At 43.5% G+C, this 26,357-nt stretch overlaps 1 protein-coding gene across 2 annotated transcripts in view; it reads right to left on the reverse strand.

The window, feature by feature from the left end:
• The window catches only part of LOC122556171 (glycogenin-1-like), an 81,584-nt gene extending 62,028 nt beyond the window's left edge, over window positions 1-19,556 (reverse strand). For both annotated transcript variants that reach the window (XM_043702691.1, XM_043702690.1), the window contains exons 1-2: window positions 19,367-19,556; window positions 6,716-6,851 (exon numbers count right to left, since the gene is read on the reverse strand). In XM_043702691.1, the coding sequence (XP_043558626.1) occupies window positions 6,716-6,851; window positions 19,367-19,373 (143 nt within the window). In that variant the 5' untranslated portion in view covers window positions 19,374-19,556. The remainder of the gene's footprint in view (window positions 1-6,715; window positions 6,852-19,366) is intronic.
• Window positions 19,557-26,357: the final 6,801 nt, after the last annotated feature.

Genomic DNA, 26,357 nt, shown 5'->3' on the forward strand with positions numbered 1-26,357 from the left:
TGTGTATAACATGCAAAAAAAATACTCTTTTTTTAAAACTATATTATTATACATGTGACAATAAATCTAATCTAATTAGCAGTGGGGAAAGAAAGCATTCTCCAACGAGGCCTGAGTTGGAGAGATGGTAGGCCCTATATCTCTCTGGGGCGGCACGTTGGCACAGTGGTTAGCACTGCTGCCTCACAGCACCAGAGACCCGGGTTCAATTCCCACCTCAGGCGACTGGCTGTGTGGAGTTTGCACATTCTCCCTGTGTCTGCGTGGATTTCCTCCCATAGTCCAAAGATGTGCAGGGGTATGGGTGGGTTGCGCTTCGGCGGGTTGGTGTGGACTTGTTGGGCCGAAGGGCCTGTTTCCACACTGTAAGTAATCTAATCTCATAGCATTTAAATATGCCCAATCCTCCAAACACACAGCAGGGGTAGGAATTACATTCAGAGCAACCAGTGAGAGCATACATATAATGGGAAGATGTTGAAAAATGTGGGTGAAAAGAGGTTTTTAAATACAAAAGTCCTTGAATAGAGATCAGACTACAAAAAAAAGTGGACTTTTTAAAATGGAGTTCAAGAGAAACAAAAAGACTACATTTAAGGCAGGATCATTAAACATGGGCGATGTGCAGTTTTGATGTTCCATTATATTAAAAAAGCATCATTAAAGCCACACAGAAATAAGAAACCAGTGTTAAAACCACAATAAATGGGAACATGCCCCTCAGGCATGCTCCACCATTCTATGGGACCTTGGCTGATTGGACATTCCTCACACCCACCTTCCTGCCATTTCCCAATAATCTCACCCCCCTGACAGATCAAGAATCTAGCTCAACCCTTAAATATACACAAGGACTCTGTCCCCACAGCTCTCTGTGACAAGGAATTCCAAAGACTCTCAACCCTCAGAAGAAATTCCTCATCATCTCAGCCTTGAATTGGCACCTGTTTATTCAGAGATGACACCCTGTAACCCTCGATGGGAAACGTCCTCTCAGCATTTATCCTGTCAAGCCCCTAAAGAATCCTCTACGTTTCAATGAGATCACACCTCATTCTTCTAAACGCCAGTGAGTAGACAGTCCCAGCCTGCTTTAGCCTTTGCGCTTAAGACAATCTCTCCATACCAGGGATCATCCCAGTAAACCTTCTCTGAACTACCTCCAATGAAATTAAATCTTTTGTTAAAAGCGAAGGGACGAAAACTGCTCACAGGTGCGTTCTCAGCAGTGCTTTCAGAGGAGAAATATTGGACTATGGGTGAAGGAAAGGAAGATGAACATGTAATTCAGGCAGAAACTTATGGCAGAGAAAGTAAACATAGTTGGATTAATTTTGGTTTGCTCTACTTAAGTAGTGAGATATATACCATGGGCTGTGAAGCCTTTCCCGGAAGTGAAAATGGTTGTGTTATCAAAATTTAAGGTTGACAGTTCCAACACCCAATATTCTGAACAGCACTTCAGATAAACGTGGCTCTGGGAGCAAGGGAAGTGTACAAGCCAACTGTACAGCCTGCTTCTAATGAACTGCTTTGAATGTACAACACAGGGCAAGGCAAAAACATTCCATTTATACCACCCATTATCACCTGGTCAGATTTGTTTTGATTGAAACAACTGTAGTTTCTGAAGAATGCAGCTTCTTACTAAATGCCCCTCCTTTTAGCTTTTCAATTATCTCTCCTTTTGACCTTACTGAAGGTGATGAGCCTTTGAAAATCTCATCTTCAAAGGCAGTGGAAGAGGAGTCTTTGAATTTTTGATTCTTGATCAGGAATGAGGGGTTATTGGGGAAGAGACAGGAACGTGGAGTAATCAGATCAACCATGATCCGATTGAATGGGGGAAGCAGGCTTGACGGGCAAGTGGCTTCATTTCTCATGAAGAGTTGACTCTAAACATTAATTCTGTTCTCTCTCCACAAATGTCAGTAGATGGACTGAGTTTCTCTGGCGCCTTTTGTTTTAATCTGCGATTTCCAGCATCAGAGGTTTTTTTGCCAGTATTTAAGCTTGCTCTAAATCACTTCCCAAGCGGTATAGCCCTTAAGGCACCCAAAACTGTACATGTGGCTTCACCAACTGCAGAGTTGTAGCAAGACCTTCCTCCGTTTATATCTCACTCCCCTGTAATAAAGGCCAATATTCTATTTACCTTGTCCGTTATGTGCTGTATGTCCATGCTAATTTCTTGCAATTTATGCACAAGGGCACCCAGATCCTCTGCACCACAGAATTCCACAGTCTGTCTCCATTTAATAATAAACTTGCTTTTTTATTCTACCTACCAATCTGGACCACCTCATTTCCCCACATGATATTCCACCTCCCAAATGTTCCCACTCACTTAAGCTATGTACAACCCTTTGTGTACTCCTCCCAACCTGTTTGCCTATGTACATTTGCATTTGCAATCTGGCTGCAACACAAATCAGTTCCGTCATGCAAGTCATTAATATAATCAACAGTGGAGGTCCAATATCCTTTTGGCACTCCACTAGTTAGCGATTGACAACCTGAAAAAGTGATCCATTTATCTTAAATTGGTTTCCAGCTAGTTAACTAAGTCTCTATGAACACTTTTTCACACGAATACCAGAGGCTTTTATCTTTCTATATGGCACCTTATTGAAGGTCTTTTGGAAATCCAAAAACACCGCATCTATTTGTAGCTCTTTAACAAGAAAAGTTGTAATACCTTCAAACATCTAATAAAACTTTTCAAACAATTTTCCTTTCAATTGGATTATTGTCACATGTACCTAATTACAGTGAAAAGTGTTGTTTTGCAGGCAGTACAGGCAAATCGTGCCATACAAAGATCATGGGGTGATTGAACAGAGAGAGGAATACAATGTTACGGCCGCAGAGTAGGTGCACAAAACCATGTTGGCTCTGCCCGATTTATAAAATCATTAGTGCCCTACTACCATTTCTTTAATATTGGAATCAAGCGTTTTTCCCCCTTCTGCAAGACACTTGAACTACATTCATTTTAGCCAAATGTTTCCTTGTTATGCTCCCTTGGAGGCTTTTATAGTCCATTTATGTTTTTCCAAGATTGCCTGCATATTCTATTTGCCTTTCTTATCAGTTTCTTGGTCCACCTTTGTTGTTGTAATTCCATAGATCTCCCAAATCTTCAGAACTCCTGCTGTTCTGCAACATCATAGACTTTTTATTTTAATCTTATATGCAACCCTGAACTCCTTCAGTAACCATGGCTGACTGACCTTATTTGAATTTTGCACATGGAAAAAGTGCATAGTACCTAAAACTCATGTAACAATTATTTAAAGACTATCCCTTCCTTTACTCTGTAATGTATTTTCCTTTAGTCACTTTGTCCCTCATGCTTTGGTGATTTTCCTCATTCAAATTTCACATTATTGCTTCAGAATGCATTACCTCCCTTACATATTTTAAGAAAGAAAGTATTCTAACAGGCTATAGCTTTTTGTTCACAACAAAACCAGATAGATTACTGGAAAAGCTCAGTTCTGAAGAAAGGTCACTGAACCTGAAATGTTGACTCTGATTTTTCTCCACAGGTGCTGCCAGACCTGCTGAGCTTTTCCAGCAATTTCTGATTTCCAGCATCTGCAGTCATTTCAGTTTTTAGAGTAGAGTAGATTTCCTACAGTATGGAAACAGGCCATTTGGCCCAACAAATACACACTGACCCTCCGAAGTTACCCACTCAGATCCATTCCCCCTATCCTATATTTGCCCCTGACTAATGCACCCACACATCCCTGAATGCTGTGGGAAGTTTAGCAAAGCCAATTCACCTAACCTGCACATCTTTGGATTGTGGGAGGAAACCAGAGAACCCAGAGGAAACCACAAAGACACGGGGAGAACATGCAAGCTCCACAGACAGTCACCCAAGGCTAGAATCGAACCCAGGTCCCTGACCCTGTGAGACAGCAATGCTAACCACTGAGCCACCGTGCCACCCTTTTATTCAGCTTTATCTGTTCACTTTATCCAGCCACTGTGCTTCATGTCATTCTAGATATACCTTTTTCAGTCAAGTCCCTCACCCTCCTGCAACATTAAACTTCTTTTCCAACCTACATGTCCATTTTATTTATAAACTTAGCAGTGGGTTGTTCCTGGTTGGAATTAGCCTAACTTCAAGTAAGCTTCACTAAATCGTGTGCAAAGCATTAAAGTGGAAATAACAGTCATCAGGACACAATAAAACCAAGTGGGCAAACAAGACTTTATTTACACATGAATTAATGTTGTTTAAAAAGCATTACAGGTTGCATCACGAACAACACAGTTCCATGTAAGTTTAGAATAAGCTACTAGTAATTTGGAGTAATTGTTACAACCACTATACCATGCCTAGTTGTCATTATTTTTAAAAGCAAAACGCAAAAATTATACATATCTTAGAACAAACAGAGGCTTTTGATAATCTAACATCTTCCTTGTCAATTTTAGCACTTTGTTATTTCCAGAATGTTTTTTACACTTAAAGTTTCAAACTTTTTCAATAGGATTTGAAATTATGATTCAGTGAACCCAGTAATACAACTCAAATATCCCAAACTTTTGCACTATTTCTGGTGTAACTAATTCATAAAGTATTTAGAAAGGTACAAAACGTATTAAGAAACTTTTCAAACCAGCTCTGCACTGGCTTATATTCAAAACAGACTTATTTCACATGAATAAATTTTCCCAGCCACTGAACAACATGGCCATTAGTGAGAGAAATGGGAGACCAATGGGAGATCAGCAGCGAGGAGACTCCAGACATCACAACAGCAAAAAAGCTCCACTTTCCAACCAGGTATTGAAGGACGAGACAAAGTGAGTGGTGAGAGGCCTACTTGCATATGTATTAACATTTCGTCATTTGTTATCCTTACCTAATCAATATGCAGGTCCCTATTTTCCACTGCATACAAGTGACAATTCCTGCTATAGAAATCAGAGCAGCAAGTCAGGCAGCACCCGAGAAGCAGGAGAATTGGTGTTTCGGGAAAAAGGGCTTATGCCTGAAACGTCAATTCTCTTGCTACTCGGATGCTGCCTGACTTGCTGTGCAGTTCCAGCACCACACTCTCGGCTCTGATCCCCAGCATCTGTAGTCCTCACTTCCTCATAGAAGTCAGAGCAATATATTACTGACTCCAGTTCACCTCTTGGCCGACCGGTCCTCCATCTTGGTTACCAGCTGACAATACCTCAGGGCATGTTTCATGGACAGCGCCTGCACGCATCCACATTCCCTCCCCTCAATTAGGATAAAGTAGGCTGCCAATGTCAATTAAATCACAACTGCAAAACCATTTGGATAAATAACAGCCTCAATCTGAAGCAAATATTAGGCTTTACATTTCTGCTATACTGAACACCTGTGGTTGACGAAATTCAACATTTTAAGGGGTTTTTTTGTACATCCATTATCCTCCATCCTAAATATGTAGGAGAAAGTGAGGACTGCAGATGCTGGAGATCAGAGTCGAAAAGCGTGGTGCTGGAAAAGCACAGCAGGTCAGGCAGCATCTGAGGAGCAGGAAAGTCAATGTGTTGGGTATACATCAGGAATGTTGGGGGAGGGGGATAGAAAGGGGGCTGAGTGATAAATAGGAGGGGAGTGGTGGGGCTGGGGGTGGGGGAGATAGCTTGGAAGGCAATAGGTAGATGAAGGTAGGGGCCGATGGTGATAGGTCAGAGTGGAGGGTGGAGCAGATAGGTGGGAAAGACGATGGATAGGTGGAACAGTTCAAGAGGGCGGTGCAGAGTTGGAGAATTGGATCTGGGATGAGATGGGGGAGGGAAGTTGAAGAAACTGGTGAAATTGTCATTGGTCCTGTGTGGTTGGAGGGTCCCAAGGGGGAAGAGGAGGCTTTCTTCCTCCAGTTTTCAGGTGGCTAGAATCTGACGGTGGAGGTGGCCCAAAACTAGCATGTCCTTGACGGAGTGGGAGGGGGAGTGGAAGTGGTCAGCCACGGGGCGGTGGGTTGTTTGGTGTATGTCCCAGAATTGTTTCGCGAGTTGGTGTCCTGTCTCTCCAATGTAGAGCAGATCACATCGAGAGTAACAGACACAGTAGATGAGGAGCGTGGATGTGCAGGAAATGTAACCAACCACACTGGTCAAACAATGCGGTAAACTCAAGATAACCAGGGCTTTTCCAAAATTAGTCCAACTTGCAACTTCACCACCAATACAGCAGCAAAAGTGCCAAGTAAAAGTATTTAAGAATGGTTCAAGCTACCCAAACCAGTTTATTCATATTCAGTGATCAAAGATCAATCCAGCACTTTAGACCATGCTGAATTCCAAAATAGACACCAGGGACTTCCAGCCAACTGAATTATTTAGACCACTGTCATTTTGCAACTGTCATTGTGTTTGTTTGCAGTAAAATAAAAACATTCAGGATCATCTGAGATTATGGCCATGCAATCAATGTGCACAAAGGGATAATATAATTGCTTAACTGCTAAAAAGGGAGGGAGGAGGAGGGTGGGAACTGGTACTGTTTGAGGGAATTAAGTATGATGACTGGTGGCCACAAAACATAACCAAGTTGTAAAGGTTAATTAGTTGATCAATGAGGTTAGTGACACAAAAAATAATTTTTAACATCCTCCGCTGTAAATGAATACCATATGTATACTATACTGACAGTTCCATGTTAAATTGGGAGCAGAGAACATCAAACATAAATGATTCAATTAATAAATACCTCATATTGTTTGATACTTGGGGACTAACAAGAACCACCAGTTTTCTTGTAGTTTTGTGGTTTCGCAATGATGTTCCCAGTACCAAGGCACCTTTCCCATATAGGTCATTGGTTGCTAGTGTTACAAAGGCTTGATCTAGAAAGAGAAAAAAACCAAAAATGAACAGAAGGCTCGGGCATTTAGAGAGAAACTGCTCCTACTGACTGAAGGGTCAAGAACTCAAAGAGCAAAAGGAACTGGCAACGGGAGGGAAACAAAACATTCAACACCACTGCAGTGAGTGCTCAGGACCTGGAATACACCACCGGAAAGGAGACAGAGCGAGAGCGCGAGACAGAGAGAAGAGCACATATTATGGCTTTCAAGGAGCATTTATGATTTTCTGAAGACAAATAGCTTTCCAGGACTATGTGAAAAAGGCAGCGATCAAGCACAGTCATGGCTGGTTGAAATGGTGTGATCTCCCTTTTGTATATAATTCTGCAATTATTACTCATCTTGAGATTACTAAATACTCCAAAATTCCTTGACAGCCATCAATCACATTTAGCAAGGAAGCTACCCCTGACATAATAGATTCAATAGTTTTTCTGCAGTGTACCCTCTATAGTCTTGGTGAGTGATGCCAAGCAGGTCAAGATGTGTAAAAGAGACAAGTAGGTATCACACCCGAGTTGTACTATGACCATGTTTGTATATCACAGTACATCGACAGGATGGACAGCTTTCAAACCCACAACCACTTCCATCTAGAAGGACAGGGGCAGCAGATACGTGGAACTAAAAACAGCAGCTGTAACTTCTTCTTCAAGCCATTAAACATCCTAACTTGGAAATATAAAACACCCGTTATTCACTGCAGCGGAGTCAAAATCCTAGAACTCCTGAACAGCAATGTAGGATGTACCGACATCAAATGAACAGTTCAGGAAGGTAGCTTACCACCATCTCCTTAAGGGATGGGTAACTGATACTGGAACAGCCAACATCCCATGAATGATTAAAAAGCAGAAACTGAGCTTTATTACAATACTTCAACGATTACAGGGTTACATCAATGTGCCCTATGTTGCTACAGAGATGGTTCGAAGCATACTAATCCCAGGTCAGTCTCCTACAAAAAACTCTTTAATTCTCCATAACAGTGAATGAAATTTGGCAAAAAAGTGAGGACCGCAGATGCTGGAAACCAGAATTTAGATCAGAGTGGTGCTGGAAAAGCACAGCAGGTGGAGAGATAAATGTGTGGGGTGGGGCTGAGGAGAAGGTAACAAAGAGTACAATAGGTGAATGGGGGTGGGGATGGAGGTGATAGGTCAGAGGGGACGGTGGAGTGGATAGGTGTGAAGGGAGATTGGCAGGTAGGACAGGTCATGGGGACAGTGCTGAGCTGGAAGGTTGGAACGGAGGTAAGGTGGGTGGAGGAGAAATGAGGAAACTGGTGAAGTCCAGTGAATGAAACTTGCTGTACTCAATCAAGTATTATCTCCTTCAAACCTGAGTACAACAGAAACTGGCTGGAATGTTGAATCAAATAAGTGAACAGGTCTCAATTCTAACATCTAATGGTAGGTGGCTTGCATTGCTGTCTCAGCAGCAGGGACCCAGGTTCAATTCCAGCCTCAGACAACTATCTGTGTGGAGTTTGCATATTCTCCGCATGGTGCATGGGTTTCCTCTGGGTGTTCCAGTTTCCTCCCACAGTCCAAAGATGTGCAGGTTAGATGGACTAGCCATGCTAAATTGCCCATAGTGACCAGGGATGTGCAGGTTAGGTGGGTTAGCCATGGGAAGTGCGTCGCGACAGGGAAAGGCTGGGTTGGGCTCAGATGGGTTGGTGTGAATTCAAATGGGCTGAATGGCCTGCTTCAACACTGAAGGGATTCTATGAAATGAGTAACTCCTTTTTAACTGAGCTGAAAATGTGTTGCTGGAAAAGCGCAGCAGGTCAGGCAGCATCCAAGAAGCAGGAGAATCGACGTTTCGGGCATGAGCCCGAAGAAGGGCTCATGATCAGCTCTGATCTCCAGCATCTGCAGTCCTCACTTTCTTCTAATTTGTTTAAAAAGGAGTTAATGACCAATTTAAACCAATAGACCAAACGCCTCCTTTTTGACACTAACAGTATCCATAACAGTAGTCTCATAGATTCATTAGGGATTAAAAACTCATGACCAGCCACTTGGATCACTCTTCAGCTATACTCTGGTGTCTGACCAAGATGAGAAGCTCTCTCCCTGGTATTCTGCTAAATGCTGTGGTCATGGACAGGAGCAGAAAGGCTGTGCACCCTTGTAGAGTGCTCCAGGAAGATCAGGCACATGTCGACACAGTCTTCACTATTAACATACAGTGTAGTCATCAGGGTTGCTTACTGTTGGCTCAGGGAAATAGCTCGCAGCAAAATAAAATATGTAACAGAGGTGAACAAAGTAGGAACATCAAAATGATCCCAGCACAAGTTATTGTGCACTGCTGAAAAAAAATCAATGTGGTTGGCATCTCATTCTCAGTTTGGAAATAATTATATCCTTACCACCAAAGGCAATGTTTCCACAAGGGAGAGGACAGTGCAGAAGGACAAAAGACTAAAGATGAGAATATAGCTGGCACAAGTAATAAGCCAAGCAACAACTTGATAGAAACACTCCAATTACTGCAAAAATCTCTCAAAAATACAGATGCAGTATGTACATAATTCAACATTATAAGCACAATACAGGGCAACACAGGACACAGTTAAAACAGATGGATCTTAAAGCAACTTCCATTAGATATGGTGCCTGTATCAGGCCTCTAGAAATGACAATAAACCTCAAGTTACCAGAATAAACAGAAACACCACGTGAGTAACAAAACATGATGTTGACAGGTTTTTAAGACTGAAGGGAGGTTTAGAGTGGGGCTCCCCAGGAGCCAGGATTATAACCTTGCTCTTCCCCACCTGTATTATTGACCAGGTCTTGATGTTCAAGAACCAATTCCAAAATTTGTAGACAATGAGATATTCTGGGACATAGTAAGCAGCGAGGAGGATAGTGCAAAACTTCAAAAAGACATGGACAGGTTGGCAGAGTGAGCAGACAAGTGACAAATGAAGTTCAACGCATAGAAATACAGATAATTCATTTTGCGAGGCAAAGCCCGTATTTTTACTTCTCTGCATTTTTGGTTGCGGACTAATATTGGAAAAGGACTGTTTTCAAAATAGATACTGTGGAAGGAACTGCTGCACTGAGCTACTGCACTCATTGCAAGATGTGTTTACACTGCTGCTTTGTTTGAGCTATTGGGGAGAGGAGAGATAAGATGGTGCTACACACTCAGCACAAGATTGAACTGCCCAACCTGAGGACAGCTTTCCTGTTGGCTCTTGGATGGGTAAACAGCTTGGGAGTTTACAACAGATGGATAAAAAGCCACTGGACTCAGAGAAGAGTGGTCTTTGATCCTTTGTCTCTCTGCAGTAAAAGTATTTGAAACCTCAAGAAAGCCAGTTATTGTCTGCTACCAGCTGCTGTTGTGTTTAGTGAGCAACTAAAAGAAACTTTGTCATTTGTGTACCAATTATCCTGTGCCTCTTGTGAAGCAGTGAAAGAACTTGGAGGAAGGAAATCAAAGAACTGAAAAAGTCTTAGGAAGGAAAAGGAACTCTGTAACTGGTGCTATTGAACAGTGTCACGCCAGTTTTATCCCTTCCACACTAACGCCAAATTTCTTTTGTCTTGGTGTGTTTGTAGTGATTTAAAAAAAAAGGTTTAAGAGATTCAATTACTTGACTTATAGTTGAAAGCTCAAAACTTTGTTTATGAATGGCTTGAATGAATTTGTGATAAACAGCAGTTTTTTAAATAGGGAACCTTGCCAGTATTTGGAACCAAATTAACTCCATCAGACAGGTGAATTGTGACTTTCCCATACTTTAATTAAGTCATTAACTTTTGTGATGGAAAGAGTGGGCTCTAGAATTACAGCAATTTTCCCAAAGAAGGTGGTAATAGAACGGCCAAGATGGAATGAAGGGAACAATTCCACAGGCACACAAAATATCAAAAGAGACCTGGGGGGTTGATATGTCTATAAAGGTGAAAGTGGCAGGGTAAGTTCAGAGATTATTACCTTGGACTTTTTTTCTTCTCTCTTTCATGGTATTGCTGCCATCGCTAATTACTCTTGAATATAGTGCCTTGTTCAGCCATTACAGAAGGCAGTTCAGAGTCAACAGTCACACATAGGCAGACTGGTAACGGATGGCAGAGGCTGAGGAAGAGTCACAACAAACATGATGTCTCTCTTTCTCTCCCCACAGATGTTAACAGACCAGAGTTTCTCCAGTACTTTTTTTTTTAACTTCAGGTTTCCATCATCTGCAGTATTTTATTCATACAAGAATAGCAGGATTTCTTCCCTGTAAAAAGGCATTCGAGACCCAGATGGGATTTTACAAAAAATCCCCATTTAGGAATTCATTCATGCAATGTACGGGTCACTGGCTAGGGCAGCATTTATTTCTCATCCCCAATAGGGACCCCCCCAGAGTGCTGATAAGAAGAGTACGAGGATTTTGATCCAGTGACAGTGAGAGAATGGTAGCACTCCAAGTCAGGATTGTGGGTGGCAGCATTCCAATGTATCTTTTTCCTTCTGGGAGATAGAGGTCACAGATTTGGAAAATATTATCAGTCAAGACATGGGGAGTTACTGCAGGGGATTTTATAGTTGGTACCTACTTCCACCAGTGCTGGGTGTGAAGGGACAGCTGTGCACGATGTGTCAAGCAAATGGGTAGCCTGTTCAGAGATGGTGTCAAGCTTCAGGAGTGTTGTTGGAGTTGCACCCATCTAGACAAGTGAGGAGTATTCCATCACACTCTGACGTGTGTCTTTCAGATAACGGACAGGCTTTGGAGAGTCAAGTGGTGAGTTGCTCACTGCAGGAGTCCCGGTTTCTGACCTGTTTTCGTAGCCACAGTTTTTCTATGGCTGGTCTAGTTCAGTTCCCCTGGTCAATGGCATCCTCCAGGATATTGATAGTGACAGATTCAGCAACAGTAATGGCAATGGGGATTCCTTCTTTTAGGAGATGGTAATTGCCAGGAATGTGTAGGCTACAAATATTATTCTTTTCCTGCTATTGCTGTGGTTCTGTTCGCCAAGCTGGAAGTTTTTGTTGCAAACATTTTGTCCCCTGTCTAGGTGACATCCTCAGTGCTTGGGGTTGCTTGTCATCTGCGTGTGTGGCTACTAGGGATAGCTGGTCGTGTCGTTTCGTGGCTAGTTGATGTTCATGGATGCGGATCATTAGCTGTCTTCCTGTTTGTCCTATATAGTGTTTTGTGCAGTCCTTGCATGGGATTTTGTACACTTGCATGGGATTATTCTTTTCCATTTACCAGCCCTAGCTTGATTGGGTGACGCAGTGGCTCAGTGGTTAGCACTGCTGTCTTACAGCACCAGGGATCTGGGTTTAATTCCACCCTCAGGCGACTGTACGTGGAGATGTTGCACATTCTCCCCATGTTTTTGTGGGTCTCCTCCCACAGTGCAAAGAGAGTTAAGTTAGGTGGACTGGCCATGCTTAATTGCCCATTGTATTCGGGGATGTGTCGGTGAGGTGGATTACCATGGGAAATTCAGGGTTATAGGTATAGGGTAGGAGTGTGGGTACATGTGGGATGTTCTTCAGAGGGACAGTGTGGCCTCAATGGGCCAAACGGCCTAATTGCACACTGGAGGGATTCTATGATTCCACTGTTGAGGTCTCACTCCAATCGGACACAGACTTATATTACAAACATATTAACTGAAATTCAAATTCCATTCAACTGCCTTGGTAGAAATTGAACTCACAGTTTGAGAGCAATAGCCTGTATCTGCAGATTACTGATCCACTAACACTACCTTTACCAGCTGGGATACACAGGCACGAGCAAGGTGGTTCAACTTATATAAAAAACTGGTTTGGTCTCAACTGGACTATTGTGCATAAAAGTTGTTTTTTTAAAAAGTCCCAGGGAAGAAGTACTTTAGTAAAGTAGATAGAACAGGAGGAGAGAAGGTGGTGAAATGGAGATTTGATCAAGATATTCAAAATCACAAGGTGCTCTAAGGAGAAACTTACCGGGGGTACAAGGACTGAGAACCAAAGGACAACTTTCAGGTAATTGGCAAAAAAAAAGCTTTGAAGACACAAAGAGGAACCTTTTCATGCATTGGATACCTTGGATCTGTCCCAGTGTTGTGGTGGAAGCAGAGTCAAACAAGATATTCAAGAGGAGAAAGTGAGGGCTGCAGATGCTGGAGATCAGATTCGAGAGTGTGGTGCTGGAAAAGCACAGCAGGTCAGGCAGCATCCGAGGAGCAGGAGAATCGATGTTTTGGGCAAAAGTTGAGGAGAGAAGGGTGGAGTGGATAGAAGGGTTTATGCCTGAAATGTTGATCCTCCTGCTCCTCGGATGCTGCCTGAAGATATTCAAGTGGGTCTGGATATTAGCAGCAAAGAAGGCTGTATTCCAGGGACAGAGGGCGGCAATGGCACCAGGTGGACTGTTCATTTGCAATGTCAAGTGTAGAGATGGCAGACTGAATTATCTCTTCCTATATTGTAAAAAGTCCATTCCATTTATAATGGACAGCAAAATCAATAGGCTATGCAGAGAACTTTAATTCAAAGATCATCCTTCAAGTTCCCTACGCTGAGTACTACATCCAATTCATCATGAGACAGGACGATCACTTTTTTAAAAAGTTCATTCACGGGATGAAGGTGTCACTGGCTAGGCCAGCATTCGTGACCGAGAGGTCAGTTAAGAGTTAGCCACATTGCTATGGGTGTGGAGTGACGTGTAGGCCAGATCAAGTAAGGATGGCAGTTTCCTTCTCTAAAGGATGTTAGTGAACCAGTTGGGTTTTTCCAACAATTAATTCACGGTCATCATTAGATTCTTAATTTCAGAAAATTTTATTGAATTCAAATACCACCATCTGCCATAGTGGGAGTCAAATCTGGGTCATTCCCAGACATTTTCTGGGTCTGTGTGTTGCTAGTCCAGTGATAATATCACTAGGCAAGTGACCTTTTCTATACAACTTCTCCTATAAACTTATACTTCTCAACTGTAAACTTACCCTTAAAAAGTGTCAATTCGTTCTGCTCTTAACTAAAAAACACCCAGCTTCTACTGTAAGTAAGTTTTACCAGTCACCAGCTTCTTTTCCTGGGCATTTAGTGTTGCAAAGGTATAGGAGGGTTTGCACGACTGAGTCAATGTTTCATGGTCCACTGTAAAATGACCCAGGATTTTCTGAACGTTTATACTTGAATTGATGACTGACGCTTATCGACAGAAATGTTTCCATTTTTCAACTTATAAACTGTACTTTACAAACTTACATATGCCTCAACAGTTTATTTTCCAAATGAAAGCCAGGAGAACTGTGAATGTTGGGAACCTGAAACAAAAACAGAAACTGCTGGAACAGCTCAATGGGTCTGGCAGCATCTGTGGATGGAAATCAGAGTTAACGTTTCGGGTCCAATGAAACCTCCTCAGAACTCACTTGACTTGGAGTGTTAACTCTGATTTCCCTCCACAGATGCTGCCAGACTTGCTGAGCTTTTCCAGTAATCTGTTTTAGTTCCTTATGCAACACTTTAAAAATCTTGCATTATGTGAACATCTAATGGTGTCTGTTGCAATAACCATTCAACAAATGAGTATAATGAGGTCCCAATCAGATACCCAGCAAACGTGAATTCTTCTGAGGTTTGTTATCACAACAAACCCTCATCCATGACTCATTATCTCTGGAGACTAAACTGTTCTGACACATCCCTGACTGGTTTGCTGCATTCTACCTCTAAACAGGAGCACACCCAGAGCTTTGTCCCTATTTCTTAGCTCCCATCAAGTTCCATTCTCCTGTCACTCCTGTATTCATTGGGCTACATTGGCTTTTGTTCAAGTGACACCTCTACTTTAAAATTCCCAGCCTTGCTTTAAAATCTATATAATGCCTTATCCTTCCTTTCCCTTACCTCCATCAGTCCACAACCTCCAGATATCTGAAATAATTCCAATCACAAACTGAAGCCATTTGTCATTCCCACCTCGCATTACTCCTTTCAGACACTTAATAATACACATCTTTGACCAATCTTTTGATCATCTGTCCACTTTTAGCCTTCATTGTCTCACCATCATACTTGGTCTTAAAATGCTTTATGTATTGTCCGATTCTGCTCTTGTTACCCATGGGGAGTTTTTCTTTTTTCACTGATTGGACGTGGATGTTGCTGGCTGGGCCAGTACAGTGACTGGAACGAGTTTGACCAGGTGGACCTCAACATACGAGATCCCTGATTGGACCAAATTAACGGCCCCAATCAGGGAGTCCTGGCTGACAGCTATAATTAGGAGTGTTCACCCAGTGCAAAAGGGGGAGAGTAGATTGGAGGACCTCCTTGTGGGTCTGTTCCTGGGCCTGGCCAAACTGGCCATAAACAGGTCCAGGCAGTGGGCCATGGAGGGCGTCATTAGGGCCAATCGCCTGCCCCTCTTCTGCGGTTATGTCAGAGCCTGCCTGTCTCTGGAGAAGGAACATGCAATGTCCATCAACACCCTGGAGTTGTTCAGGGAGAGGTGGACGCCGCAGGGAGTGGAGTGCATTATTTCCCCCTCCAACTCTATTTTGATTTAGTCCCTGCCCTCCCCTTTACTGTTTGATCACACAGCATTGCGCTTTGGTGTGAAGGGCATCGCCTATCACTGGCCACTCAGGTGTTTCCTTTCTTCCTGGTGGTGGAAATTGAATAAAGATTTATACCCCTGTTGCCTTTCACTAAACAAAAGGAGGGTTCACCCAATGTGGGTGTGTGTGTGTAGGTCAGAGGACTTCCTCGTGGGTCTGCTCTTGGGCCTGGCCAAACTGGCCATAAACAGGTCCAGGCAGTGGGCTGTGGTGGGGGTCGTTATAGCTGACTGCCTGCCCCTCTTCCACTGGTATGTCAGTGTCCACATTTCTCTGGAGAAGGAGCACACCGCGTCCACTAACACCCTTGAGATTTTCAGGGAAAGGTGGGCACCATAGGGAGTGTTTCATTTCCCCCTCCAACTCTATTCTGATTTAGTCCCCACCCTCCCCTTCACAGTTTGATTGCCCTTTGATGTGAAGGGCACTGCTTGTCGCTGGCCACTCGGGTGTTTCCTTTCCTCCTGGTGGTGGAATATAAATAAAGATTTACACACTTTTTTTTTAAAACTGTGTCTGAACACCTACATGCACACAACATGGGTGCTGGGGAACAATAAGAACTACCGCTGGAAAAAAAGAGAAAATAAAATAAACAGGAGCGTTTCACAGGTTCTGTTCACTCAGAACTGGCTCTGAGGGAGTTGAACCTGTGGCGAAGGACTCTTCATTTTGTGTTAGGGAGGGGACTGACCTCTGAACTGTTGGGATCACACAGTCTTATTACTGTTATTGGGTTTCCTACTGAGGAGGAGAGGTTTTGTTTGTTTCTCTGCCTTGTTTCAGGAAGACTTTGTTTAATTTTTTGGTTTTCTTTATTGTTTATTAAAAAAATAAACACGAGTGCCAGGGATTTTCCTGACTCTAGGGACTGGCTCTCAGCTAGTTGGTCAGAGTCCACGTACTGTGCAAGAGCAAATAAAGGGTGACTTGGTGATGGGATACCAGCCTCTGTGAAGTGATTTAAGTCAGTATTTATTCCCCATCCTTGGTGGCGAACTGCCTTCTTGAACTATGGCAGTCCATTTGGACCCAGTGACACTAAAGATATGACAATGTATTTCAAAGTCTGGATACTGAGCAGAGATTAGGTTACTTCACTGGTAATACAGAGGCCCATACTGCTAGGAGGACTAAGACTCAAAGTTCACCACCCGTAGTGTTTCTAACTTCAATTAATAAAAATCCGAAATATCAAGCTAGCTTTGGTAATGGTCTCAGATCATGAAACCATCAGTATGGTCAGGTGATGTGCACCAGAAATCCTTACTTGGTCTCCATAGCAATAGGACTCATTTGCTGGGCCAGCATCTACTGCCCATCCCCAACTGTCCAAAGTCAACCACATTGCCGTAGGCCTGGGGTCACATGTAGGCCAGACCAGATAAGGATAGGAAATTTCTTTTCCTAAGAAAAGGATCATTAGTGAAGCAATGTTTTTAACAATAACCATCGACAATGGCTTCATGGTCATCACTAAATTAGTTCTTCATTCATTGGGCAGTATGGTGGCTCAGTGGTTAGCACTGCTGCCTCACAGCGCCAGGGTCCTGGACTCGATTCCCACCTGTCTGTGTGGAGTTTGCACATTCTCCCTGTGTCTGTGTGGGTTTCCTCCCACAATCCAAAGATGTGCAGGTCAGGTGAATTGGCCATGCTAAATTGCCCACAGTGTTAGGTGTGTCAGTCAGGGTAAATATAGGGTAGGGAAATGGGTTTGGGTGGGTTTCTCTTCAGAGGGGTGGTGTGGACTTGTTGGGCCGAAGGGCCTGTTTCCACACTGTAGAGAATCTAATTCCAGATTTTATTGAATTCAAATTTCACCATCTGCCTTGGTGGAACTTAAACACATGCCCCAGAACTATGGCCTGGGGCTACTGGGTCACTAGTCCAGTAACATTATTACTGTTCCACCTGCTCTCCTTAAATACCCTCCAACATGGCCAGGCAAACCACTCATACCAAAGTGCAACAAAATACCTATCCCTATTTAACTCTGCCCCTCACCCAATTAGATTCATGAGAAATTCACAGCAGAGTGAACTATTTCCACCTTTGCAACAATTTAAAACAATACGTTTTTCATTAGGGGACACAAAGCATGCTACTGAACAAAATAAATAGAGTCATCAGGAAAAAAAATGAAAGCAAAGAAATGATCTTTGACATTGGATAATGACAGAAAAATCACAAAGGTTAAAGAACATTTCTTAGCATGGGACTAAGAGGCAGCAAGAAACTGGAGAAACTGCCTAGTGTCAGAATGTAAGGAGGCAGGTGCTGAAAGTAGAGGCTGTAAATCATTGTGGGAATGAAAGATGGGGACCGGACTAGCTTATGACAGAGTGGTTGGAAGATCCAGGTTCAAGTCCTACCTCTTACGTACAGACATAAGAACAAGGAACAAGAGGCTACTCCAGCACAAGCCCTAACCTCCCCACCCCACCCCCGATTTCTGCAGCTGCCCTTACACCCACTCCCAGTCCTGAAGCAGAGTTACACCTGAAATGGCAACTTCTTCACCTCCTGATGCTGCCTGGCTTACTATGTTCTTCCAGGCTCCTGCTTGTCTGCCTTGGATTCCAGTATCTGCAGTGGGGTTTTTTTGTCTCCTGCATTTCAATAGCATCTGTTTTTAACTTCAACTCTACAGAACACCTCTTGGCAGGTTGACTAAAAAATACATTTTTAAAAAAACTTGGGAAAAATCAGGAGTAAACAAGGACACAGATGGTTAAATCAAATTAAATGCAACTTGAGAAATGAAGTCCAGGTAGAATGGCAGAGAAATTAACATAAATGATATTGTTTTTAAAAAAAGTGTAAATTTGAAGCAAGTAAGGAGAAGTTTGATGTGTGACAGAGTCAAGGATTTTAGCAACAATTGGAGTATTGAGGTTTCTAAATAAAATAGTAATTGAGTAATACCGACTGACTTTAATCCACACGGAACAGCACATCAACATGATAATAATACTCAATTATTGATAAATATTTTCAAATTAATCTGCTCACAGATGTCATTACACACTTGCAGAGCAGGTGGGACTTGGCCTCTTAACTGAGAGGTAGGGACATAACCACTGCACCACTTTTCAATCATTGATCATTTTATCAATGAAAACACTTGGAACTTGCGGCTTGGCTGAACAACGCCAGCTACTGGGCTGCTCCAGAAACTGGGAAGGAACATTTTAAAACTCCAACTCTGAGACAAGGTTATCTTCCTTCATGTTGTGTTTCTGTTTAAGCTGAAGCACATTCTATTTTTTTTTGAATGAACCAAACTCCACTCCTGTTTCCCACACTGTAGGGAATTTAATCTAAAAAAAATCTTAAAGTGGGAATGGACTGGAGAAATTGCGACTTAATTTTTTAAAATAAAAAGATTTTTCACGCAAAGTTGAAGATGAAAGTACAGTGGGTTGCATTTAGTGGGATCTGGCACAGCAGGTTGGAGTCAGATCGCATCATTTTTAAAAAAAAAATTAATTGTGGAAACAAAAATCAAGGGGATCTCGATCGTGCACACAATCTGTCTGAAGGTATAGATTTACAAGAATGATCAAATGCAAAGAATCTGCTGCTGGGATACTTCAGCTGGTCAATTTCTCCCGGAAGAGGAGAGAGAGCGGAAAGAGAAGTTAATTTTAAACGATTTTTTAAAAAGCAAGATAAATTGGGGCAGAAGGATAAATGATTAAGAGCACAGGCGTACGGTCTGCGGCTGGCTTCAGGCCCGCAGCACAGGCACAGACAGTGCTCTGCATCAGCCCTGGGATCCGCAGCCGCTTCCCCCACTCTCCCTTCCGCAGTTTCAAACGACAAGTTGTGCATTTGAAGCCTTCAGGACAAACTAACACCTCCCTGAGGCAGCAGCACCACTGAGTATTCACTCACCAGACATACTGAGACAGCGCAGTCGGTCCGGGATTCCAATGGGGAGGCGAGGGTTTGGGTATTAGCTACGATCCAGCGGAGTCTGTGTAGAGGGAGGGAGGGAAGGAAGGAAGGAAGGAAGGATGAAAGTAAGGTCAGGCGAAAACACTACGTCTCCCTCTCTCTCCGGGCACTGGGATTGTGCTTGAGCTGCCCCAGTCTCTTCTATATAAGGAGGCCACCGCACACGTGATAGAGATAGAAGCCAGCCCTCTATACATATACACATACACACACACACACAGAGATAGTGTAAGTGTGCCTCTGACTGCTCTATGATACAAATAGAAACATTAGTGCAAGCCATTCAGCCCTCTGACAGTGCCCTGCTATTCAACCAGTGAAAGTGTGTTTGGCTGCAATGTTTAGTGTGCACATAAAACACACACAAGAGCAAGGGCAAAATGCTGAAACAAACACAGATAATCACAACAGGCCTAGCAGAGAATACTGGAGAAACATCACAGGCTTGGCAGCATCCGTGGAGTAAGAAACAGTTTTGAGTTCAACATGACGTTCAGACTTCAGAGGGACATGGGGCAAATACTGGCAAATGGGACTAGATTAATTTCGGATGTCTGGGCAGATGAGTTGGATTAAAGGGTCTGTTTGCGTAGCTCTGTGAGTAAGAGGTAAAGTAGGCCATTCAGCCCCTTCGAATCATAGAATCCCCACAGTGTGGAAGCAAGCCATTTGGTCCAGCAACTCCACACCAACCCTCCAAAAAGAATCCCACTAGACCTATCCTGTCTCTGTAACACTGCATTACCCATGGTTAATCTACCTCACCTGCACATCGCTGGACACTATAGGCAATTTAGCATGGCTGACCCACCTGACCTGCACATCTTTGGACTGTGGGAGGAAACTGCACTCAGAGGAAACCCAAGCAGACACAGGGAGAATGTGTAAACTCCACACAGTTACCTAAGGGTGAATCAATCCAACTCCATGCTTCTGTGAGCTAACCACTGAGCAACCTTTCTGCCAAACCTACTCCACCACTTAATACAGTCATGGCTGACCATCCAACCCAGTCCCCTGTTCCTGTTTTCTCCCCATATCTTTTGATCCCTTTAGCCGTAAGAACTTTATCTAACCTCTTCTTGAAAATTTTCAATGCTTTGGCCTCAACTGCTTTCTGTGGCAGAGAATTCTAATTTCAAACTCATTCCCTGGAGAAAACTCTGCGCTTGGATCGGCGCAACATCGAGGGCCGAAGGGCCTGTACTGCGCTGTATTCTTCTATGTTCTATGTTCTATGTAATCACTTCGAATTGCCCCCTCAAATTCCCAGTTGGTTCCTAAGCCGCAAATACTGTGTCTCCATGCAAATGGTGTGCATGTGTTGTTGGATAGGTGTCTCCAGTCTGTATCCTATTTGTGGATGTACATGCTCATTAATTTTGTATTTATGCATATATGTGTATTTCATGTATGTGGGTTTGCACATTTATGTATCTCTGTGCAAGGATATGTGTCGTTTGAGAATACATGTTTGCAAATATGGAAGGTAAGATATATGCAATGTTGGTTCATATGTATACTGGCACAAACATGAGCACTCCTATGCATTGGGTCCTGGTCTGTGGGTAGCATTTTTACCTGAGGCTGATGGTGCAAGTGCCATGTACATTAGAGCCTAAAAAATCTAGACTGACATTCGAATACAGTACTAAGGGAGCGCTATATTGCCGCAAGTTCTGTCTTTCCTAAAGCTAAATGCTGTCTCATTAAAAGGTTAAATATCATGCAACACCAGGTTATAGTCGAACAGGTTTATTTGGAAGCACTAGCTTTCGGAGCGCTGCTCCTTCATCAGGTGATGGGGAAGGAGCACTGCTTTGAGGGTTAGTGTTTCCACATAAACCTGTTGGACTATAACCTGGTGTTGTGTGATTTTTAACTTGTCCACCCAGTCCAACACTGGCATCTCCAAATCATCAGTAAAAGGTCACGTGGTAAGATCTTAAAAGAAAAGCAGGAGAGTTCTCACTAATGTCCTGGCCAAGATTTAGTCCTCCAACTTCATCAGTAAGCAGCAGATTTGGTTATTTCTGTCTTTGCGATCTTGCTATGCACACATTCCATGCTGTGTTTTCTACATTAGAAAAAAAAGACAACATTTCACAGTCCCCTGAATTGGCTGTAAGACGTAAGGAGTAATTCCAAAACTGTGAAAGACCCCTGCTCAGTTAAAATCCCGGTTCACTGCTCAGAATCCAGCCTGCTATCTTCCTCCCTCAGCCCCAGCATTGAGGAGCTTCTCATCCTGAGGGATTTGACCCTCAATTTCAATTCATCATGTTCTCAGAGTTCTGTGCCCTTTTGTAGTATCTCAACCTCACATTTGGTGTAAACTCCCCAATCCATCTGTGCAGTGACCTGCTTGACTTTACCATCTCATAAGAACTAAGAGCAGAGTAGGCCATCTGGCCCGTAGAGCCTGCTCTGCCATTCAATAAGATCACGGCTGATCTTTTCAGCTCCGCTTACCCACCCTCTCACCCACCCACCCTTAATTCCTTTACTAAAAAAATCCTTAATTTCTTTACTCTGCTCCCTCATAACTGCTATCATTTTACACCCTGCATTCCAGCACCACACATTTTGACTCATTTCTCACTGACAACTGTCTGAAGCGAAACCAAACTGAACGCAACCTTGCAGTTACAGTGCACCCCCAAGGACACATTGTCCGATTACATTGTCATAAAGGCCACCTTTTTAGAGTCATTGAGTGGTACAACACGGAAACAGACCCTTCGGTCCAACTCGTCCATGCTGACCAGATATCCCAACCTAATCAATCTAGTCCCATTTGCCAGCATTTGGCCCATATCCCTCTAATCCCTTCCTATTCATATACCCAACCAGATGTCTTTTAAATGTTGTAATTGTACCACTTCCTCTGGTTAGAGACAAAAAAACTGCAGATGCTGAATCCAAAGTAGACAAGCAGGAGGCTGGGAGAACACAGCAAGCCAGGGCAGAAGTCAATGTTTCGGGTGTAACCTTTCTTCAGGACTACTTCCTCTGGCAGCTCATTCCATACACTCACCATGCTCTGCATGAAAATATTGTCTCTTCAGTCCTTTTTATATCTTTCCCTTCTCACCTTAAGCCCATGCTCTCTAGTTTTGGACTCTCCTACCCTGGGGAAAAAACTTTGTCTATTCATTCTGTCTATGCCCCTCATGATTTTATAAACTTCTATAAGGTCACCCCTCAGTCTCCAACACTCCAGGGAAAATAGCCCCAGACTATTCAGCCTCTCTCGATAGCTCAAACCCTCAAACCATGACAACATCCTGGTAAATATTTTCTGCGCCTTTCAAGTTTAACAATGTCTTTCCTGTAGCAGGAAGACCAGGATTAAATGCAGCATTCCAAAAGTGGCCTAACCAATATCCTGTACAATTGCAACATGACATCCCTTCTTAATGTCACATGTCTTCACTCCTGCTTCAACTCACCTGATGATGTCCTGATGCCTTTGTTACCTCCTGATTTTATGAGTGGTCTCCTTGGTGAGCTCCCAGATTCTTCCCTCTCTAAGCTGGAGGTCATCCAAAGTTCAATTGTCCGTGTCCTAACCACAAAATGCCATTCACCCCTGTGCTTACTGACTTACAGTGGCTCCCAGTTAAACCACACCTCGATTGTAATATTTTCATCCTTGTTTTTGACCGTCTCCATGGTCTTGGTCTTGCTATCTTTGTGATCTTCTCCAGCCCTTCACCCTCAGAGATATCTAAACTCCTCTAATTTCGGCTTGATGACCATCCTGGATTTTAATCACTCCACCAATGGTGGTTATGTTCGGCTCAGGAATTCTCTTATTAATGCCCTCCACCTCTCTGCCTCACTTTCCCTCTTTAAGAAGTTCCTTAAAACCTCTCACATTAGCCAAGCTTTTAGTCATCAGCTTTAATATTTCTCCACGTGGCTCAATGGCCCATTTTGTTTTGTGACGCTTCTATGAGGTGACTTGAGATATTTTATTGCATTAAAAGAACTATATAAGTGCAAGTTGTGGTACATAAGTCCAATATTTTTCCTTTATATCTTCAAATAGTTAATTTATGTGAATTGTTCTTGATTTGATGTTCTTGGCTCATTCACACCATAAGGATATGGGTAGAACATTTAGGACTGACTACCTTGTCAGGTCCACGCTCCCCAACAACCCACCCTCCCTTCCTGGCACCCTCCCCTGCCACCGCAGGAATTGCAAAATCTGCACCCACATCTCCTCCCTCACCTCAATCCAACGCTCCAAAGGAGCCTTCCACATCCATCAAAGTTTTACCTGCACATCCACCAGTATCATTTATTGTATCCGTTGCTCCCGATGCGGTCTCCTCTACATCGGGGAGATTGGACGCCTCCTAGCAGAGCGCTTCAGGGAACATCTCCAGGACACCCGCACCAATCAACCCCACCGCCCCGTGTCCCAACATTTCAACTCCCCCTTCCACTCTGCTGAGGACATGCAGGTCTTGGGCCTCTTCCACCGCCACCCCCTCACCACCCGATGCCTGGAGGAAGAACGCCTCATCTTTCACCTCAGAACACTTCAACCCCAGGGCATCAATCCCCCACCCTCCTCTCTGACCTATCACCTCCATCCCCACCCCCATTCACCTATTGTACTCTATTCTACATTCTCCCCACCTCCACCCCTCTCTCATTTATCTCTCCACTCTGCAGGCACCCTGCCTGTATTCTTGATGAAGGGCTTTTGCCCGAAACGTCGATTTTCCTGCTCCTCAGATGCTGCCTGACCCCTGCTGTGCTTTTCCAGCACCACTCTGATCTAGACTCTGGTTTCCAGCATCTGCAGGCCTTGTTTTTACCCATTTAGGACTGAGATGAGGAGACACGTCTTCTCTCAGAATGGTAAGCCTGTGGCATTCTCTGCCTCAGAAAACAGCTGAGGCCAAAAGATTGAATGTCTTCATCTGTGACTGTATGCTCCATTAGTTAGATATTGTTACTCAGGCTAACAGTTATGAGAAGAAAGCATATGAAGAATGGCAGAACCACCTGATGAAGGAGCAGCGCTCCGAAAGCTAGTGCTTCCAATTAAACCTGTTTGACTATAACCTGGTGTTGTGTGATTTTTAACTTTGTACACCCCAGTCCAACACTGGCTCCTCCAAATCAGGAATGGTAAAACAGGCTTGAGGAGCTAACTGGTCTCACCTTCTTTCCCCTTTCAAAGTTCCTCTACCACTAAGAAGGTTGAGTTCAAACCCCACTTCAGCAATCTGAACATAATATAGCCAGACCCTTTGGCTCACAACTGAGGGAGTGCTGCATTGTCATGTAAACATCAAAGCAGAGCAGAGGAGTCCTCTTATTGGCCTGGCCAACCTCTATCTATCAATCATAGATTTGGTTGTTTATCTCATTGCTGTGGAGTTTTAAGTGAAAGTTGGTGATGATTTCCCTTCATTTCAGTCACTGCACATCAAAAGTACATTGACTGTGAAATACAAGGGATATTCTGAGCTTAAGAAAGATGCCATATCATTTATTGTAAAATCATATTTTCACGTGAGTATATGCACACTGAGACAAACATTAGCTTGCCTGGAGGACCAGCAACTCGGAAAAAGGTGCTCTTTGGCCTGCCCAAAATGTATTGGTCTTCCAGAACAAGGAGTTGACTCCGACTGAGTGTTACAGACTGGCATATTCCAAGGTCCAGGACCACGTGCTGAGGGATGCACTAAAGCTTGGGGCATCTGCTGACAAGGTGCAGTGGGGAGAGACCACGTTGTAAGGTCTTTTTGCCGAAGTTAAATGGGTAACCATTCAGTTATAGGACCGTCCTGGTGCCTAAGATGTATGTAAATATAGTCTTGTACAAGTAAGAGGTGGTGTGGTGGCTCAGTGGTTAACACTACTGCCTCACAGCACCAGGGTCCCAGGTTTGATTCCAGCCTCGGGCGACAGTCTGTGTGGAGTTTGCACATTCTTCCTGAGTCCGTGTGGGTTTGTTCTGATTTCCTCCCACAGTCCAAAGATGTGCAGGTTAGCTGGATTGGCCATGCTAAATTGCCCATAGTGTTAGATGCATTAGTCAGAGGGAAATGGGTCTGGAAGGGTCAGTGTGGACTTGTTGGGCTGAAGGACCTGTTTCTACACTGTAGGAAATCTAATCTAAGAGATGCGTTTGGATAGAGTCATGCAGAAAATGTGTTGCTGGAAAAGTGCAGCAGGTCAGGCAGCATCCAAGGAGCAGGAGGATCGACGTTTCGGGCATGAACCTGAAGAAGGACTCATGCCCGAAACGTCGATTCTCCTGCTCCTTGGATGCTGCCTGACCTGCTGCGCTTTTCCAGCAATACATTTTCAGCTCTGATCTCCAGCATCTGCAGTCCTCACTTTCTCCTCGATAGAGTCATGCATCAATGTTTGTTTGTTTCTTCATAGCTACTGGACAGAACCAAACAGTTTTCGATTAGATTAGATTCCCTACAGTGTGAAAACAGGCCCTTCGGCCCAACAAGTCCACACCAACCCTCCGAAGAGTAACCCACCCAGTTCCATTTCCCTCTGGCTAATGCACCAAACACTATGGACAATTTAACATGGCCAATTCACCTGACTTGCACATCTTTGGACCTGTGGGAGGAAACCGGAGCACCCAGGGGAAACCCACACAGACACAGGGAGATTGTGCAAACTCCACACAGACTGTCGCCCGAGGCTGGAATCAAACCTGGGACCCTGGTGCTGTGAGGCAACAGTGCTAACCACTGAGCCACTGTGCCGCCATTTAGTGATTATGTATGTATTTTATGATTAAAATATATTTTTGAAGTTAAAATAAAGAGTATATGGGACTAGGCATTAAAAATGGAAACTGAAAGCCATTGTCTTTGACTACCAACCATGGTTTTCTTACCACTCCCTGACCACTAGCATGGAAACAAACCCT

Source organism: Chiloscyllium plagiosum, chromosome 13, assembly GCF_004010195.1.
Source record: "Chiloscyllium plagiosum isolate BGI_BamShark_2017 chromosome 13, ASM401019v2, whole genome shotgun sequence".
In the NCBI taxonomy this organism is placed as follows: domain Eukaryota; kingdom Metazoa; phylum Chordata; class Chondrichthyes; order Orectolobiformes; family Hemiscylliidae; genus Chiloscyllium; species Chiloscyllium plagiosum.